Source organism: Zonotrichia albicollis, chromosome 7 (genome assembly GCF_047830755.1).
Source record: "Zonotrichia albicollis isolate bZonAlb1 chromosome 7, bZonAlb1.hap1, whole genome shotgun sequence".
NCBI lineage: Eukaryota > Metazoa > Chordata > Aves > Passeriformes > Passerellidae > Zonotrichia > Zonotrichia albicollis.
In genome coordinates, this window is record NC_133825.1 from 50592480 (window position 1) to 50610827 (window position 18348).

The 18348-nt window shown below is 36.1% G+C and overlaps 1 protein-coding gene across 1 annotated transcript in view; it reads right to left on the bottom strand.

Moving 5' to 3' along the window:
* CFAP46 (cilia and flagella associated protein 46) overlaps positions 1 to 18348 on the bottom strand; it is a 69533-nt gene that overhangs the window by 523 nt on the left and 50662 nt on the right. The window contains exons 43-58 of the mRNA XM_074545472.1: positions 17748 to 17927; positions 16572 to 16739; positions 15706 to 15803; positions 14946 to 15025; positions 14395 to 14546; positions 12327 to 12448; positions 11869 to 11954; positions 10755 to 10919; positions 8971 to 9047; positions 8369 to 8429; positions 8242 to 8277; positions 6860 to 6962; positions 5568 to 5680; positions 3339 to 3420; positions 1363 to 1499; positions 756 to 842 (exon numbers count right to left, since the gene is read on the bottom strand). Of these exons, the coding sequence (XP_074401573.1) occupies positions 756 to 842; positions 1363 to 1499; positions 3339 to 3420; positions 5568 to 5680; positions 6860 to 6962; positions 8242 to 8277; positions 8369 to 8429; positions 8971 to 9047; positions 10755 to 10919; positions 11869 to 11954; positions 12327 to 12448; positions 14395 to 14546; positions 14946 to 15025; positions 15706 to 15803; positions 16572 to 16739; positions 17748 to 17927 (1747 nt within the window). The remainder of the gene's footprint in view (positions 1 to 755; positions 843 to 1362; positions 1500 to 3338; positions 3421 to 5567; positions 5681 to 6859; positions 6963 to 8241; positions 8278 to 8368; positions 8430 to 8970; positions 9048 to 10754; positions 10920 to 11868; positions 11955 to 12326; positions 12449 to 14394; positions 14547 to 14945; positions 15026 to 15705; positions 15804 to 16571; positions 16740 to 17747; positions 17928 to 18348) is intronic.

Below are 18348 nucleotides of genomic sequence, written 5' to 3' on the forward strand. Positions count from 1 at the left end.
TATAAAAATGTATTAAAAAACATTGTTATTTCTAAATATGACTAGATATAAGAATGCTGTAAATACTATAATTTAACACATCTTCTCTTTGATTAATACTTGTGGTTCTTTAATATTATTTTAAAAATATTAACAACGGCATTGAAGAAGCATTTTCTGAAAAAGAAAAACAGAAAACTAGGAAATACTTCTGATCTGAGTTCTTTCTTCAATTCTATTACAGTTCAAGCTATAAATAAAATTAATTTTATTAAACCTTATTTTAAAAGATAAGTCCTGTACATTGAAAAATAGCAGTACAATTTTATAGGCAGTATATTAGAAATTGTTTTACTCAGAAATTCTTCCCCTCTCTCCAACAAGATGACAGATATTTCTTACGTGTAGTATGCCCTGTACAATGCAGACTGTCTAAAATCACTGGAGATCCTACTGATCTTTTTGTAGCTCATAATCCCATACCATTTATATTGTCTATGTTGTGCTCCTGATTTATCTTGTTAGTAACACTACCTTATTTCTTCAGTGGAGAAAAACTTTTTGCCTTTAGTCAGCTATGTCAAAGCCTCCCCAGAATTTTATTTATATAAAATATGGCTACTCCAATTATGATATTGGATCTTCTGACTCCCAGCGCTTTTAAGAAGTTTCAGAGAAAATTGTAATAGCTCATCTGTTACACCTGTGGACTACCTATCTAAAGGTTCTAGTTAGTGTCTATAGCCAGTCTTTATACTAAGCCTTTTAATTCTTACTTTTCATGGAATGCCTTTTCCCGTGACTTCTACTTTTCTGAAGAACATGAATTGTCTGCCCAGTGGTTCTGCCAAAGCTTAGCAAATCTGGAAAGAAACGTTAGTTTCTGTGAGTTTTTAATGAAAGTTTTGAAAAACAGGAAAATATCAACCATACAGTCTGGTGCTTTCACCATGAAATACCTTAGAATGGTTTTCCATTTAAAACCATGAAATTGTTTTCCATTTAAAAGGCAATGAAAAAGGGTATCTTGACAGATGTGAGCAATGTATCTGTGCAGATGTAAGTTACATCCAGGGGATTTTTTCCCCATGGTTTATGTAACTACAGATGGCCATGTCCTGGGGCAGTGCTTCTCACCATATAAATCCTGTTCTTACCACATGACCATAAACAAACCCCCCACCAAATCTGTTTCAAGCAGGTCACACTGTTCTGTGTGAAAGATCAGCCTGTCCAGCACACGGCGCTGCTGCTGCAGTTCAGCTCCTACACAAACTGCAGGCAGAGTTTGGTAAGGGGCAAAGGAAGGAGGGACAGGGGACAGGCAGATACACACAGTCCCGGAGCAATGCACACACCAGCGGGGCAAACACAAACACTCACTCTCAAACAGGGACTCCAGCCTCCCTGCATTCTCCTCCAAGCTCGTGTACCACTGCATGGCTACTACGGAACCAACACCCGTCAGGCTCAGAAGCATTGCTGTCTCTGTTGGTCTCTCCAGAGCAATACGTAGACAACTAAAGAAAGAGATCAATAATATATAAAAACACATAGTATATAAAAATATGACTAAATATACAACGTTTTTTGATAGAAGGAGAAAGAATGTCAGAGTATATTTTCTTGTATGCTGATCATCAAGTGTTTTCCAACACTCATATAGCACTTTGAATTTAATACAATGAATTTAATACAATGAATTCAGGTACCTTCTCCCAACATTTTTTCATGATGCAGTTTTACCACGGGATTTACTCTCTTGTCATGTTACTGTAGTTCTGGACATCTCTGGAAATCTGAAAGGAGTAGTATGACCCTAACCTTTACAAAACACTGCAGAATACCTTTTATAAGACAGTCAAAAATTGAGACTCAGATGTGAAAAGACGTTTAGACAAAAAATATTGCAGGAACTGAAACTTTGTTGTTTGTTGTAAGTATGGTGTTGATTCAGAGGCTTAAAAGCAAATCGTGCAATGTGCGTTTCGAGTTTTTACTGCTGAATATTTTGGCATCTTTGGCAAAATTATTTTAGTTATAAAAGAGGAGTGATACTCTTACGTTGAAATTGCAGTAAATAGAAGGGTTGCATTTTGGTTTTATTCAGACTTACTTTTTATAGTAACTTTATCAAAACATGATAATGAAAGTTTTCGGCAGTCTTTTCGGGGGATGCTATCTGATTGTCTATGGAGTTTATGTGACTCTTTTAAATAAATGTTATTCTAAATTTTCAGGAAGCTTTTGGACTTAAACATGTAACTCTTATTGATAAATTCACTAAACTTTTGAACTGCGATTTCAAAATTTTTGAGTTTGAAAAACTAGCTTAAGGAATTGTGTTTTGGTTTACTTTAAGAAATGGCCGTTTGGGATCAAAAAGGATATAAAAAAAATACCAGGAGTTTGTTTATACACTCAGACATCTGCATATTTACATATGTCGATATGTATATAACCTATTTTACATATAACTAGATTTAATTTATGCATTGTTGCACTTATTAAACAGTATTTTTTAGACAATCTTTTTTCCTATTTCTTCTTCACTGAATGAATAATTAGAAAAGTCAGGAGATATTTCTGTCCCCAGGATGTGCTTTGCTCGCCTGCTGCCCAGGCGCGGTGCTGGCTCAGCCTCAAGGGCCTTTCTGCAGGGCTGCCCCTCTCCAGGCTTGCACTCGTGTCCAGCATTACTGTGCCACCAGTGAGGAGTCTGTCATTTGCTCTTGCTAAATTTCATGTCACTGCTGATTGCCCAATGCTCCCATCTATCCACACCCCTCTGCAAGGCATCTCATCCCTCAAGAGTATGATCAGGTTATCTGAAAATTCAGCATGGTCTAAATAATTAATGAATAGAATTAGGACACACTGGCATCTGTCAAGAATTCATAATGGACATGCAATAAAAGAATGTAAAACCTGCCAACTTGACAGCAATGATAATAATTAAATGCTTTTTAAGATTAAAAAAAGCTGCAATTCATACAGAAAATTCTGAACAGGTTATTTTACATGCTATAGTAATTTGTTTAAATAAAAATCTGATTGTTAAACTTTTCCATGTATGAACCCTCAGAGGGACTCATAGCAGTTTATCTGTCAAAGGAAAATTTTATATATCCATTTACAACATTTTAAGAATCTTGTTCTCAGACTTGTGAGGTATGTGTAATATAGCAAGGTTTCTCTGCCATATTTTCTTACCATTGCCTTCTAACAGAGCTTTCATCCTATTTAGTCCTAAAAAGAAGCTCTTTTTCTTGCAGAAGGATAATATTCATAAGTCAAAATTTTAACTTTTCTTTGAAATAATCTTTATTGTGGACTTTACTGAAACTGACTTTACCTACCTTTTGTGGAGGTCAGCGTTGGCAATTCTTTGGTAACTTTGCTGGGATCTTACCAGATCCAGAAGAATCACCAAACGGCATTCTGGAAAAAAATATAGCAATGGTGTTTGCACTGATAACAATGCCCAGCATAATAATTAAAGTAAATCAGGCCTTTTGCAAGTTAATGACTTTCTTGAACACAGTCTAAACCACTAGTATAAAACCTACATATTTCAGCTGCAATTGTCAAGTACCATGTAAAAGTACACTAATAGTAATCCTGGCATTATTTCATGTAATTTTGCCACACTTTTCCATCGTGTTTTGCAGGATTTTTTTCCCTGTGCCACATTAGCATAATTGTTAATGAAGTCCACATACCATCTTATTACAGCCAATGACCTGTATGACCCAGCTGTAGTTATAAACTCTTGGACGTTTATGGTATGCAGGTATTGAAATTTTTTTGTACCACAGCTCCTCTCCACAACCAAGTTACGTCCCTAACATACCTTATTTTCCTTAAAAGTCTCCAGTAAAACAACTCAGAATCCTCTCAGAATTAAAAGGTTTTGTATACTGTTTGGTTTGCCATGGCTTAGATCTGTTACTTATTCTCCTATCCCAAGCAGATGAGAAGTAAATTACTTCTCTGCCTGGAAACTCTTTGACACACTTAAAACTTCTATCACATCTCCTCTCAATATGTCAATCTTTCCTCTGAAAGCATGTTTTAAATGCATATGAACATATTAATACATACTATTTATTAATAAAACTAAGCACAAAAGCTGTGGTACAGCCTTTTGACCACTCCTAGTGTCCTCTAGCAGTAACTTACTCTATGTGGTTGATATTTTTCTCCTGGTGAGACCTTAGGAATATTATGTAGAGTGGGGAATTATTTCACACAGCTTGCACATGACACTCCTCTGTAGCTACCCCATACAGACCTTGGGGGTTTTTTAACACTAGCAAGGGTACGTTGCTTAATTTGTGATCCATCTCTTGAGTCTGCTCTGCAACTCTGCCCCTTAAGCAGTCATACCTTAACTTATTAATGATTAATTGATTATTTTCCCTGAAGCATAATATGTCCCACTAGACTCTCCCAAATTACACTCCGCATAAATTTGTATCATAATCTTGCATTTCAGGATTTGCTAAACCACTGCATTCTCTTTGTCAGCCTGGTCTCATGCTCAGATTTAACAATTATTTATTTTATTTCATCATGTAAATGACCAAAACAAATACTTCATAATATTTGGTCTAGGTTAGAGCTTTCAGAAATCTCAGACAGAATTAATCCTGGCATATTTTAAGAGTAGGAAACAGTAGTTTAGTAGTTTAACAACTTTCCAAAAGTTGCCAGACCTGTAAATATCTGGTCTATGGACATCTGAAATACCACCTTCAGTCATAATCCGTGAATACAGAGAAAACATTTTTCTTATTTCTCGTAATATTTACATATCGATATTAAAATCACTTTTAAAATCAAAGCTTCATAAAGAAGCTTCCTGTTTCTCTACAGGGCTTCACAATCTCATGTGTACTGTCCTCACTTTCACATGTCAACACAATAGAGCTACCCTGACAAATTCAGCACAACTCTGAAATCAAGCTTCTTCCAGATGTGCAAGGAAAACAGGAGGAGAAATGAAGATTGTTAATCTGAAAAACCATTCCTGAATCTAAGCCTTAGGTTACAACAGAAGGACTAATTAGTTGTGAAGAAACAGAGAAAAAATACCCTCTACAGAGGGTACAGAGACTTCACAGAATCTACAAATGCTCTGTAATACCAGAGTAATCCTTCAGCATTAACCTAGCCCTGATGGACAATTCTTGCTTGCCTCAGCAGAGAGTTACAAATTTTGGCACTTGAAGTGGCACTGCAGAGGTTGTTCTTAGCATTAAAAAATATCTTGCAACCAAATACTAAATTCCAAAGAAAATGAGATGGTTTACTGAGAAAACCATTAGATATTGACTTAATTTTTGAAACCTACGAAATTCCAACACATGGAAAGGAAGAAGGACTAAGCTTATTTGTGAGGATTTATGAGAAAGCTGTGCAACAGAATAAAACCTACATAATACAAAGGTTTTCTGACTAAAAACCTTGGATCTAGTAAAAAGCCCTTAATTGCCAATATCAATATTGTGATAATGATACAATAGGACACATCTAGGAATAAAAGTTGGTGTAATTAAATATATTTCTCAATTTGCTTATCTTACTTGGGATGTTCATAGCCACCAACCAATTAAGCAACACATGAGACATGAATCTCTCCATCCCATAGAACAGAAATGCGCTACAGCTTGTCAGCAGCTGCTCCCATTCAGCTTGGCTGAAAGGAAAGAAGAAGGAAGAGAGTAAATTACTTTCATGTTATTCTTTTACAAGCATACTTTTCAGAAATTATCCATAGCAAACAGTTCAATGTAATTTACTCCAGGAATAATTATAACAAAAGTCACCATGCAAGCAAAGCAGGAAGATAAAACATGGCTGCAGAATTCTGTGAGAAAGTATAATAATTCATATGAATTATTAATACTATGTTCTTGTATTAAAATGATGACTCAGTAACATCTCATAGTGTTCAAGAGGCATAGTGTATTTTTAGATAAATACCAGCCTCTCCATCAAAAAAAAAGATTTTAAAAAATCATCAGTGTATGTACGGTGCAGCTTTAAAATAGTCTTTGTCCAACATTCAAAGGGAGCAGTCGTGTGTATACCCACCAGGACATGAGCAATTGGTTTTTAAAAAGAGATGTGGGTAATCAGGCCAGCTGGCAGCAAAAACTGCACTTTGGTAATAATGATCTTTGCAATTTTTATGAAAAAATAGTAGAGTACCTACTCAGAGGTAAAATTCCAAAGGACTGATTGCTGAACTAGCAGTTAGGAAGGTCCAGCGATGGCCAAGTTGTCTCATAGGGATTGTCACTGTTTGACCCCTTGAGGTCCCTTTTATTCCCCTATGGCTATGATCTGAAAAGTGAACTATTTCTATAAAGAACAAAGTGTGTTTATGAGCAGACTTGATAGAATGGTAGTAGCTTCATGATCAATGTTTGAATTTGGAAACTGCACCTTCACTACCCTGCTTCTGAAATCTGTGCTCCCATTGGCAGCTGGCTGAAGATGCATGGAGATGCTCTGGTTTTATGACTCAGATTTGCAAACAATTATGATCAAAGCCAGAAATTACACTTCTGCTCACATATGTGTATTCATCAAAGACTGCATCAGAAGACTTTCCATCAAAATTAGATTATTTACATATATAGCAACTCTGACAAAACCAGCCTGCTTAAATCACTTTGCAGCACTCTACTTCAGATCCCTAAAATATTCTGTCTACAAACAGATCTGTGTTTGATACAACAACAATGGTTTGCTATGTGTTTATCAGCTCAGCGAAATATGACCCTATTTTATGGACAAAGTCTCTGAAAATAGGCACAATTTTAAACAAGAAATATGGATAAAACAAGAAAGCAGACAGAACATTACGTACCTTGGAGCACACGTATGGCCAATGACACCTTCCCACTGCACTTTAAATATGGCACGGTATTTTTCTAGTATTTCCTGAATTTTTCGGGAAGGACTTAGAGCTTCTGTAACAACACAATTTTATCATTATTAATGTAACACATTACAAACTACTTTGGGCAATCTCAATTTCAATAACTTTAAAATGCCACTATCATATTTATGGGGTTTTAAGTCATCATTAGATTTTATGTTTTTTGAAACCTAAGTCTGACTTTTAAAATTAAAACAATTGTGACATTTTCAGAACAAAATCAGATGCCCATTTGAATGGTGTCTTTTACAGTGAACAAGAATTATTTGGTAGATGGGTTAAGGACACAAAGAAAAACTTTTAGGTATCCTGAAAAAAGGGTAAAGAATTGAAAACCAGTACTGCTCATACAGTTCTGTGGCAGAGGCTCAGAGAGGACTTAAGTGGGTGGATAAGCTAACTGAGTTTCCAGAGTCCTGATTTCAGAAAACAAGACTCCAAAATTACCTCTTCTCTCCAAGGACCATTGCACATTTAATGATAAACAATCTTCTCCTTTTGACTACATTTTCATACTAGTATAAAAGTTAAAATCAGATATTGAGCACATGAAGTGTTTTATATTGATCTGCTCTGAAGGAGAACTACAAACACATGGAGACACACTCTGTTATGATACTGATTGTTCTGCGGCTTCTTTTGCATGGTGTTTAGAATTAGTAACTAATTCAACATCTGAAGGGAGCCAACAAGACAGATGGAGAAAGACTATTTACAAGAACACACAGTGACAGGACAAGGGCAAATGGCTTCACACCGAAACATAGTGGGTTTAGGTTAGATATCAGGAAGGAATTGTTCCCTGGCAGGGCTGGATGGGATATTGGGAATTGGGAATTGCTCCCTGGCAGGGCTGGATGGGATATTGGGAATTGGGAATTGTTCCCTGGCAGGGTGGGATGGGAGACTGGGAATTGGGAATTGTTCCCTGGCAGGGTGGGCAGCCCTGGCACAGGTGCCCAGAGCAGCTGGGGCTGCCCCTGGATCCCTGGCAGTGCCCAAGGCCAGGCTGGACACTGGGGCTGGGAGCACCTGGGACAGTGGGAGGTGTCCCTGCCATGCTGGGGTGGCACTGGGTGGGATTTGGGGTCCCTCCCACCCAAACCAGTCTTTCTGGAGCTAAAACCTCCATTAACTGTTGGTTGTGCTGTTGCACACATGCACCACATACAGGTGATAAGCTGTGCTGCTCTGATGAAAAGGAATGCTTTGTTGCCAACATCTTGATGTCATGACTTCATTTTTTGGTACAAAACAATTCTAAATTCCATGGGTAGATTGTAAATAAAATATTATTTAATATATATTACCTGCTTCTCTTCCTTCATTATAGGGGTCCACAATATCTGATAAACAGTTAATCACAAACAATGCATTCAAACAATAAAAGAAGGAAATTTAGCTGATAGACTTAACCAATAGGTTGTGAAAGGATACATTTTAAATTACGTGCATCAACAGACAAGCAATTAGAAGGTAGATCACGATTAACTGGCGCCTACAATTAAAAATAATACATATGTTAAAGCATCAATTAAATACTAACAGTATTGCATTATTTGTGCCAAACAACTAAGAGAAATACACATCAAACAATTGACAGAGTTTTGAATCTGGGTTTAAAAGCATCATGGTATTCAATTATCAGTGGAAATTAATAACTATTCTGCATTAGCTACAATGCATATACATATATTACACATATATACACACGTGTGGTACATATATAGATATATATGCAAATATAAATTTATAAAAACATATGCAATAAGTATATAAAATACAATTTTTTTTGCAGAAATTATTTTCAGTAACTTTAAACAGCTTCCTTTGTGGTTTGTTAAATATGTCCCATTTATAAAGTGATTCTTCAAAGAAAAACTCCTTGCAAAATCAACAGGAAGCAAGATTCTTTCAGACTTATGAGACATTCACTCCATTTCAGAATTCTAGCGCACATAATGACCTTTTATGCAACACACTTTCACACTTTTTTATGCAAGTTCTCTGGTTATTTACAAAAAATGTGGAAAGTTCACCATTTGGACATTCTTTTTCTGTTGAGCTTTTGTGGTTTTTTCTTTAGATGTTTCAACTTTTTTTTTTAATTCAGTTTCTGTGAAAATGAAAAGAAAAAAATTAATGTATGGGCAGCTTAGCAAATAAATGTCCTTGGACAACTGCACATATTTAATATAATTAAGTAGTAGTAGTAATAGTACTGCTAGCAGTAACAATAAAAATAATAACAACAATAGATTAAATAAAAATATAAAAATTCATTTCAAAACACAGCAAGGTAAGGATCCAAGCCTTCCTGCCTAAAAATAAAGGCTTTAAAGTGAAAAACAAGGAGGAGATGTTATCCCTTGGACATGAAATGCTTCATTACACTGCCAATTTTGGATAGGGTTGAACAATGATCATCAAAGCACTTTCTAAGTAGTTTACCATATCTATTAATTGTTGATGGTAATGTAATCACTGAAATTTCTGTGGGACATAGATCTAATGGAAAAAGAAAGTTTCATATTTGAATTGGATTTTTTATTTCTTTAAGGAAATTTTAAAAAGCATAGAAAACTGTCTTATGTTTCTCACTGTATATATGATTATCACCAAGAGTACACCTCAGCCAGGAATTGCTGAGTGCCCTGCAAGTTCATGGAAGCTTGAGATCATACTGCTCATCTGCCACAATTGAAAGAACAGAGACTTTTCAACTCTGCTTCCTCTCATTTATCTACTTCTAAAATTATGTAACCATAAGTTCCACTGTGAAAAAGGGAAAAACAGAAGTAGAAAAAATCTAAATGTTCTAAAACTTGTATTTCTAAAAGGCCTGCAATAGTAAGTAAAGTAAAAATATGCTAATCTCACATTACTTACAATTCTTTCCCTTTAGAAAGGAGTGAAATGAAAAAACAGAACAGGTTATACTGGAGGCTAAATATTACTAAATATTACAGATATACACACAATACAAATACCTCTCTAGAACAGAATAGTTTCATGGTACAGAGTGAGATCTTCTATACTTGGTCTAATTTTTATCATGGACCAACTAGTTTTAATAATTTTATGTGGTTTTCTCTACATATGAGAAAAATGCAGCTTAAAATTTTTAATTTTATTAATAGAAGGTATCTTTGATTCATACAAAAATGGCTTGGTGCCTGCATTTATTACTCACTTCTAGATCTAAGAAATGAGTTTTAAGATGCCATAAGGAGAAGTTTAGGCGCTGCCAAACTACGTTATTTAACCTCAGTTTGCTAGAGTTTATGTAGGGTATAAGTGCCAGCAGTAGGGAAAGTTCCTAAAGCCTGTGGGGATTTGATTTTGCACAGGTGTAGCACAAGAAGTGAGAGGAAAGATTTCAGAATAAAATTTTACATTTGGTATTTTAAGCAAAGTCTTAGAGAAAAAAAAAAATACAGAAGTGTGAATTCTTACTTCCTTTTTATTAATTGCAGCTGAAAATAGCTATGAAGATTTACCAACATGCTTGTAAGTTTCTTTACAGTTCTAGATCCGCTGAGTTTTACGTAATTCTGTAATGTGTCATTGTTTTTCTAAATTAGCTATCACTGCTCCTATAATCAGCCTGTACATTACTGAAACAAGTCTACTGCTCTATCTAGTCCACCTAAGATATTGGAAACCTACTGCATGCGCTTGTCTTCCAGTAAAATATACACCACACTTCATATTTAAATTTTAAAATATCTTTTTTATGCATCATTATGCTACATATTTAAATTTTAAAATATCTTTTTTATGCATCATTATGCTAAAGGAAAACACGTTTATCTAACAGTACCTGACTCAGCCCAATGTAGTCGATTGTAGAGAAACTGTAGAGAAAAATCTCTGGAAACAGAACTTATTCCTTCGTCCTTAAATACACTCAGAGCTTCCAAAGGCAACTCCATCAATAAAGTATCCCCTAGTAATACCACAGGCAATCCTAAATCCACAGGTGTATCTAAAGAGATGTGACAGAACATGATTGAGATTTAGTTCTCAGTTTGTCTATAAACAATTGCAGTTAGATGCAAAAACCTAAGTTTCCTCCATTGTATGACACGTGAACTTCATTGCACTGCAGAATAAGTGCATTAAGAAAAAATATTTCTTTTTATATAATTACTCTTAAGATGTTGCCAAATTTCTATGCACTTGTTAACACCAATTCTTCAGAGGGAATAACATTCCTGAATTAATAGCCAACCATCTCAGGTCCAAGTTCAGGTATATACAATACATTCAGGAAAACAATATTTGGAAATGCAAAACTGCCACAGAAGTGACTGGTCACAAAAATTAGAGTTGTAAAGGCACTCCCATCCAATACTGCGTTGTTCTGTAGAAAAGTTTCTGTTATTTAGGGAAAAAAGTACTAAATATTATTATGGCAATATTTCTGCTCTACAGAGAAAGAGCATATGCATGGGAGACAATTTATCCAGTTTTTGCAGATGTGTATTCCTGAGATGTGTTTAGAGACATACTGTACCATTAGGTTTGTACGCAACTGTCATCCTCTGAGAGTCCATAAAGTTAAAAGCAAAAAAAAAAAAAAAAAAAACAAGACAAAACAAAGACATTTACTGATCTAATGACTTAAGAAAGCTCTTTATTCTAGCTCTTCTCCTGAAAATTGGTTTGTGATAAAGCCATTCATTTAGGTGTCTACAGACTGTATGGTTTGGAAGACTCTAAATAAATGCAGAAGCATTGCTCCAGCATCTAAATCTATCTTTGAAAGTATACTGAAATATTTGACTTGATATAGAAAATAAAACAGAGAAAAACAATGCTAAGGCCTTTGTCCTCTGCTTGTTTTAAATAAAATTAAAATTGAAATTACTGGATTTTAGTATCAGTTCACACACATATACACAGACACACACACAACTCACGGGAAGACATACCCGGCATTCTACCTTGTTTGGTGTCCTTATCTTTCACTTTCTTTTTTCCAGTTTCGGATGCTGAAACTGATACACACTGGGATTCTCTGGGAAGAGGAAATGAATGGAAAATATTACCAGCTTTAATTTCTGCATCACTTTCAATGAAATTTTACATAAAGGACACTCTCCCTTAGAATGTCCTGTCCTTTAGAAATCCCATCTTTAATCATTTTAATTATACTGTTGCATCTTGAGCTCCAACTTAAGTATAACTTAAGCTGGAGAACAATGCTTCTCAGAAATGGCCATTTGTCCTTCACATTGCTCAGTCCCTTTGACATATCCTGACTATACTCTCTTTCAATACATGGAACCTTCATTCAACAGAGTATCCTTTCTAAAAGCATTCCTTTATTTGAGGGACTTGAGTCACAGGTCTGTTTTCACAAATGATAATCAAAGTCAATATATCTTACCTGATAGCAGAAAAATCAAACTGTGACAGGGTTGGTTTCAGATACTCTTCCATCATTTCTATTATTTCAGAGAAATCTGATGTCAAATCAAGCTCACTATCACCTGTTGTCTCTGTTGGAGTCTTTCACACACACAGAAACAAAAATTAGAATACTTTCAATCTCCATTCTTGTTAAATACCACATTATATATAAATTTTGTAATATTTTAAATCAGAGACTAAATAAAATAGTGTGAAAGATCATAAAATGGAAAATACAAATATAAGAAGTTGGTTTCAAAACTACTTTATTTCAAAATTTTGTACCAGCATTTTGCAAAATACTCTAACATTAGAATTACTAGAATGTGTCAATACTTACTATTTAAGCAATTAATATAGTTCAGCAATTTCAATGGAAAATGGCAGAAAACTAAAGCAGAAAGAAATTATAATGTGTTCCTTCAAATGGTGAGAAGAAACTGCATAAGGACAAATTTAAGAAGTGAACAGAAACTGTATGAAGAATACAGAAGAAGCAAATCAAAGTATATGGAGAGATCAGTGGAGCCAATTCAGGGAAAAACTAATCAGAATGAAGAAAACAGAGAAGAAGAAAATAGAATTCATGCAGGAGAGATAGACATTGAAAACTGAGGTTTGTAAAATCAGCCTAGATGGACAAAAATCCACTAACTGAACAAACTCAACTAAGTGGTGAAGAATGTTGCTATTAATGAATCAAATCCTCATCCAAGGCTTGTATGGCTCAGTATAGGGTGCATGCATAAGTTCTGGGAGTTTAATTCGTGTGCTTTTTAAAAACATAAGTCACTTGGTTTTTTCACCTGTTCAATGTGACACTATGTTAGCACCTTTTTTTTGACTTACCCAAATACAGCAATCTTTGCAAACTTGCCAGTACAACAAAGTCTGGCCATAGGCAAGAAAAAGTGATCATCAACACTTCAACCACCTGCAATACTTGGTATCTTAACTGAAAGATGGTAACAGGATGAATAAAACGGAATTATAATTCAAGAACCAGATTTGTCAATGTGCAGGGTAACCCGGACTGTTACTGTACCTTGTATTATATGTGCCCAAAATTGTCACTGCTTCCTTCAGGCCCTGCAGCCAGAACCAGAACCAGGGGCACGGGAGTGCCAACGCCTTGTAAAAGCCATCACCCAAGCAGAGCTCTCGGGTGCCTTCGCTCTCTCCTGCCTCTCTCCTGCCCTTGGCCTTTGCTGCAGAGCTGAGGCAGTGCAGGGGGAGGCTCCCTTTTGGATTTTCTCTCGCATTTTTTGGGAGGTTGCTATGAGAGCCTCCCCTCCCCGAGAGGCTGCATTCCACATCCCAGGAGTGCCAGTCTGCAGCTGGCACCCAGCGAGAGCAGCAGCCCGGCAGAGGTGAATCAAATCCTGCATTCCACATCCCAGGAGTGCCAGTCTGCAGCTGGCACCCAGCGAGAGGAGCAGCCTGGCAAAGGTGAATCAAATCCTGCATTCCACATCCCAGCAGTGCCAGTCTGCAGCTGGCACCCAGTGAGAGCAGCAGCCCGGCCCTGCTCCGTGTGCCGCCCAGGGTGCCCCGCAGAGGTGAATCAAATCCTGCATTCCACATCCCAGGAGTGCCAGTCTGCAGCTGGCACCCAGTCAGAGCAGCAGCCCGGCCCTGCTCCGTGTGCCGCCCAGGGTGCCCCGCAGAGCTGACAAGGCAATGAGCTTCCCCAGCCAGCTGCCCTGCTGTCTGCTCTTGAGAACTTTATGAAGTTCTAGCCCTTCACCAAGTGCCCGTCGCCAGAAATCTCTGAAATTTGGCCCATTTTCAAGTAAACTGATCTCAACTGCACCATTTTAATTCTGATTAACTACCGAACATTTCAAAGATCCTGAATGACAAATACAGCAACTGTAGCACACTAAGATTAAATTCTGAAGCAGAGTACCAAGCATACAGTAACTGTGAAGACTAGGGATGCCACACTTGGAACAAACTGAAAAATTCTGCATAAAGAATGTCTATCATATTTTTAGTACACATTTTTCACCCGATTTTAAATATACGGTACTAAAATATATTACCACATCTGTTTCGGAGACACACTCTTTCAAGTTGTGAGTAAGAGTTTGTTTAAGATGATTCTTCATCCTTTTGTCCTTATAAAGACGCATTTTTTCCAACAAAATACGAAATGCATCAGGATTCACAGGAAATCGAGAAACTTTTGCCTGCACTATTAAAAGAAGGATAACACCCTTGTAAGAGTATATTTGTACTTGAAGAAATGATTGCATAAACACCATCAGTTTCTAGTCATGGCATTATTTGAAAATAAAATCTAGATAGATAAGCATAAAACATATACAGATATGTACAATTAAAAAAACCTCTTATTTATTTGTAACAACTTCAGCATTGAACTACAAACAAAAGTTATATAAATTGTGACTAGATACATGACATTTGATAATGAGACACATATTTATGAATTTATGTTCTTTGGCAATTAGGAAGAGTTAAAATTCTTTTTAGAAGTATCTAAAATGTTTGCTAACTGCAACAGTGAAAGATATGAGCCTTCTCATAACATCAGTGCAATGATTTTTATCTCTTAAGAGTAAGAGGTACTTACCCATCCGCTGAGGGGGTTTTCCTTTCTGCTTTGCAGCACTTACTCTGGGCACCTCAATCAATGAGCTGTACAACTGTGATCTGTGGAAACCAGAAAAGTGCTGAATAGATTATTTGACTGTCTAGCCTTGTTTATATGACTCAGATTTATTAGATGAGTAATTATGGTCCTCTAATTTAATGTGCTCACAAATACTCTCATGATGCAGTAACTACCCCCACCCTGGATGCAAAAACCTGCACATTCTAGCTGGAACAAACTGAGAGTGGTAAGGGAAATTCTTTTATCACTGTATAACCAATAAGGTAGATTTCTATTTGTCCCATGACAAGTGTTAAAGACTTTTTAAATTGGTGAATGCTGTCATAGTCAGTTGCTCAATTTATGAGCTAGTTTATTGCAGCTAATTAGGCTGCTATAATCAGATAATTTGTGGCTTTATAAAGCTAAATATGACCCCTTCTAACATTTCCAAGAGCATAAGCAATAAAAGCAGGAAACTCTCAACAGAACTTAGGAATCATATTAAGAATGGCTTGAAACTTTTCAAGTGACTCTGGGGATTTGAGAGATAATTAGGGAAATGGAAAGAACAGAAAACATAACATTGAGCCACAGGCAGTTTTATTTATATATTAATTAGTTCATTATCCTAAAATTCAAGTCCATCAAAATTAGAAGTGAAAGGCAATATTCAACCACAAAAAAAGGACTATTTTTGTAACAAACAGTGCTAAATCAAAATGATGAAATTTTATACCTGTCTTCTGAATGCTGGAGAATAACTATGCAGAAACTGGATGGCAATTCATCCACTATATTAAAATGTTCAACAGGAATACAGAGGTTTCTCCATGCCTGTACAGTAGTTCAAAAGCACTATTATTTTCATAGACTTTATAAACCCCATTCTCAGTTCTTTCATTAGAAAACTGATCACACACTCAGCAGAGGTGCCAGGCTCTGTCTGAGCAACAGGAAATACTGGCACAAGCTGCCCAAGGAGGCTGTGGGGCCTCCATTTCTGGAGATAATTCAAAAGCCATCTGGACATGGTCATGGGCAGCAAGCTCTAGGTGGCCCTTGCTTGAGGAGGAGGGGTTTACAAGATGACCTTCAGAGATTTTCTGTAACCTCAACCATTCTATGATCATGTAATTTTTGTGCAGTGCAGAAGAACTTATAAATATTATTTAAAACAAATAACAAATACTGTATCTTAGTCCACTCTCCATACCAACATGACCTTTACGGCCACTACACAGTTTCTGAAGTTAAAATGCTATCAAACAATAGCAGAGTATTAGCAAAGGAAATTATAGAATAATTCATAGCAACATTTACTTTTGAAAAAAAAGTTTTGCTAGAGACAGTTCACCAATAAACACTATATAAAATTGTACTTGGTTTACATGGCAAGATGTTGATAGCAGGGGAAGGTACAGGGGTGGCTCTTAGAATCTCAGAATTATTCAGGTGGGAAAAGCTCTCAGGGACCATCAAGTTCAACCACTCTCTCAGCACTGCCAACCCACCACCAACTCATGTCCCGTACACACACATATATCTCTCTGTGTGCATTTATATAACATATAATAAACCCCTAATAAGTAGCTCAGAAATTACCACTGAATTAGCAGTCAGTTGCTGTTCCACACATTTTAGAAGATCACTTGTGTTTCTGCTGTGTTTTAACTGATTCTGCAGATGCAGCAACGCTGCCAGCTGAGAGCTGCTCGTGTTGGACGTAGCAGTTAGAAAGATATTCTTCATCATCACAGACACTGAACAACTCTGCAAAATTTTTACATCTATTTATTTGCCTTCACAAAAATAAAATGAATAAATATATAAGCTATGTCTTTATAATATATATCTTTGTTGAAGAGAAGTCCTCTACCTTGAAAGGTGAGATGAACCAGCAGAAGACTGCTGTTTGTTTTACAGGTTAATGTAAACAGTCTGACAATAACTAAGGAAGATTTCTTAAATACAAATAGCTGGAATTAATTTCTTTGTCTACATTTACCATCAAGGTTCCTGCATTTAGTCATCTGAGGTCTACATGGAATGGTAAATACTGTGTTCTTAGCTTAGCCTTTCAAGTAAGCTGAGTTTTTTCTGTTTCTGTGCTTTAATGGACACCCATCATACCACACAGCAGATTTCTACAAAATGCAAAATAATGGGTAAGACTATATAAACTTTTCTTTCAGCAAACATACTAATCCTGTCATTTGAACTAGGAAATATGGGTTATTTGTTCCTGATACAGGGAATATAAGCCCTACAGATTTTCTGCATCTTTTCTTTGATGGAGGCACATACTCATATGCATACACCTTCAAGCCATCTAGGGGACCATGCTGTGCAGGTATCAATCCGAGAAACTGAACATAAACTGAATTATCCACTGCAAAATAATGATTGAACAAATCCAGAGAAAGATTTCTAAAATTATTTGTTAGGGAAGGATGAAATTATTTTTTGGCAATGTCTTATCTTTGCTAATGACCATGTAGTAATTTATTCCTACTAAAATTTTTTCATGCATGCAATCGTCAATGAAAATGTCAGGTCAAACACAGCAGGTGATAGAATTGTTAACAAACCACTGATCTGATGTTCTGAGCTTAGCAAATATACCATATATTTGATGACCTATATTACACTCTGGTTCTTATATGTGGAACCCTACATGTGCTCTCTATGGCCAATTTTCAGACTATGCAAATACAGTTTCATTTTTGCAGCTTCAAACATCCTCCCACGGAAAAGCAGCACAAACATTGGCTGCCTTACCTGATGAAGAGCCAAATACTGGCTAGTTAAAATTGGATCAAACTGTCGAAAGCATTCAGCCATTTCCAAACTAGCAAGAGCCAGTACATCAGTAACATTATAACTGAATGCAATAGCCACAGACTGCAGCAAAGCCTCATTGGATTGAGAAAGATACTTTTGAGCCATCCTTTGTTGTGTCTAGAGGACAAAAAATAAAAAGCTTTATATTAAAATTGGTTAATATTAAGGATTTGTTATACATATACTGATTATAGCATATTAGAGAAGATAAATATTGCTTTTTAATGAGCAATTTTAATTAATTTTCCTTTTAAGGCACTTAATGTATGATCAAAATATGCAAATACTGAATCATTTTTAGCAGACTCGAACATCTGTTTTACAACATTAAAAAATACTTGGTCTAACAAAGTAATTTCTTTTAATATAAAAGGTGTACTCAGCAGGAGACTTTAAATTCAAGGCAGTATGAGCAGTTCAGAACCAAGGATCAATACAATTGTTTCTTGGACAGTTAACATATTTAGTCCAAATGAACCCACACATTTCTTACCCCAGGTATTTATTGATTTTACTAGCAACACAAACTGTACATTCC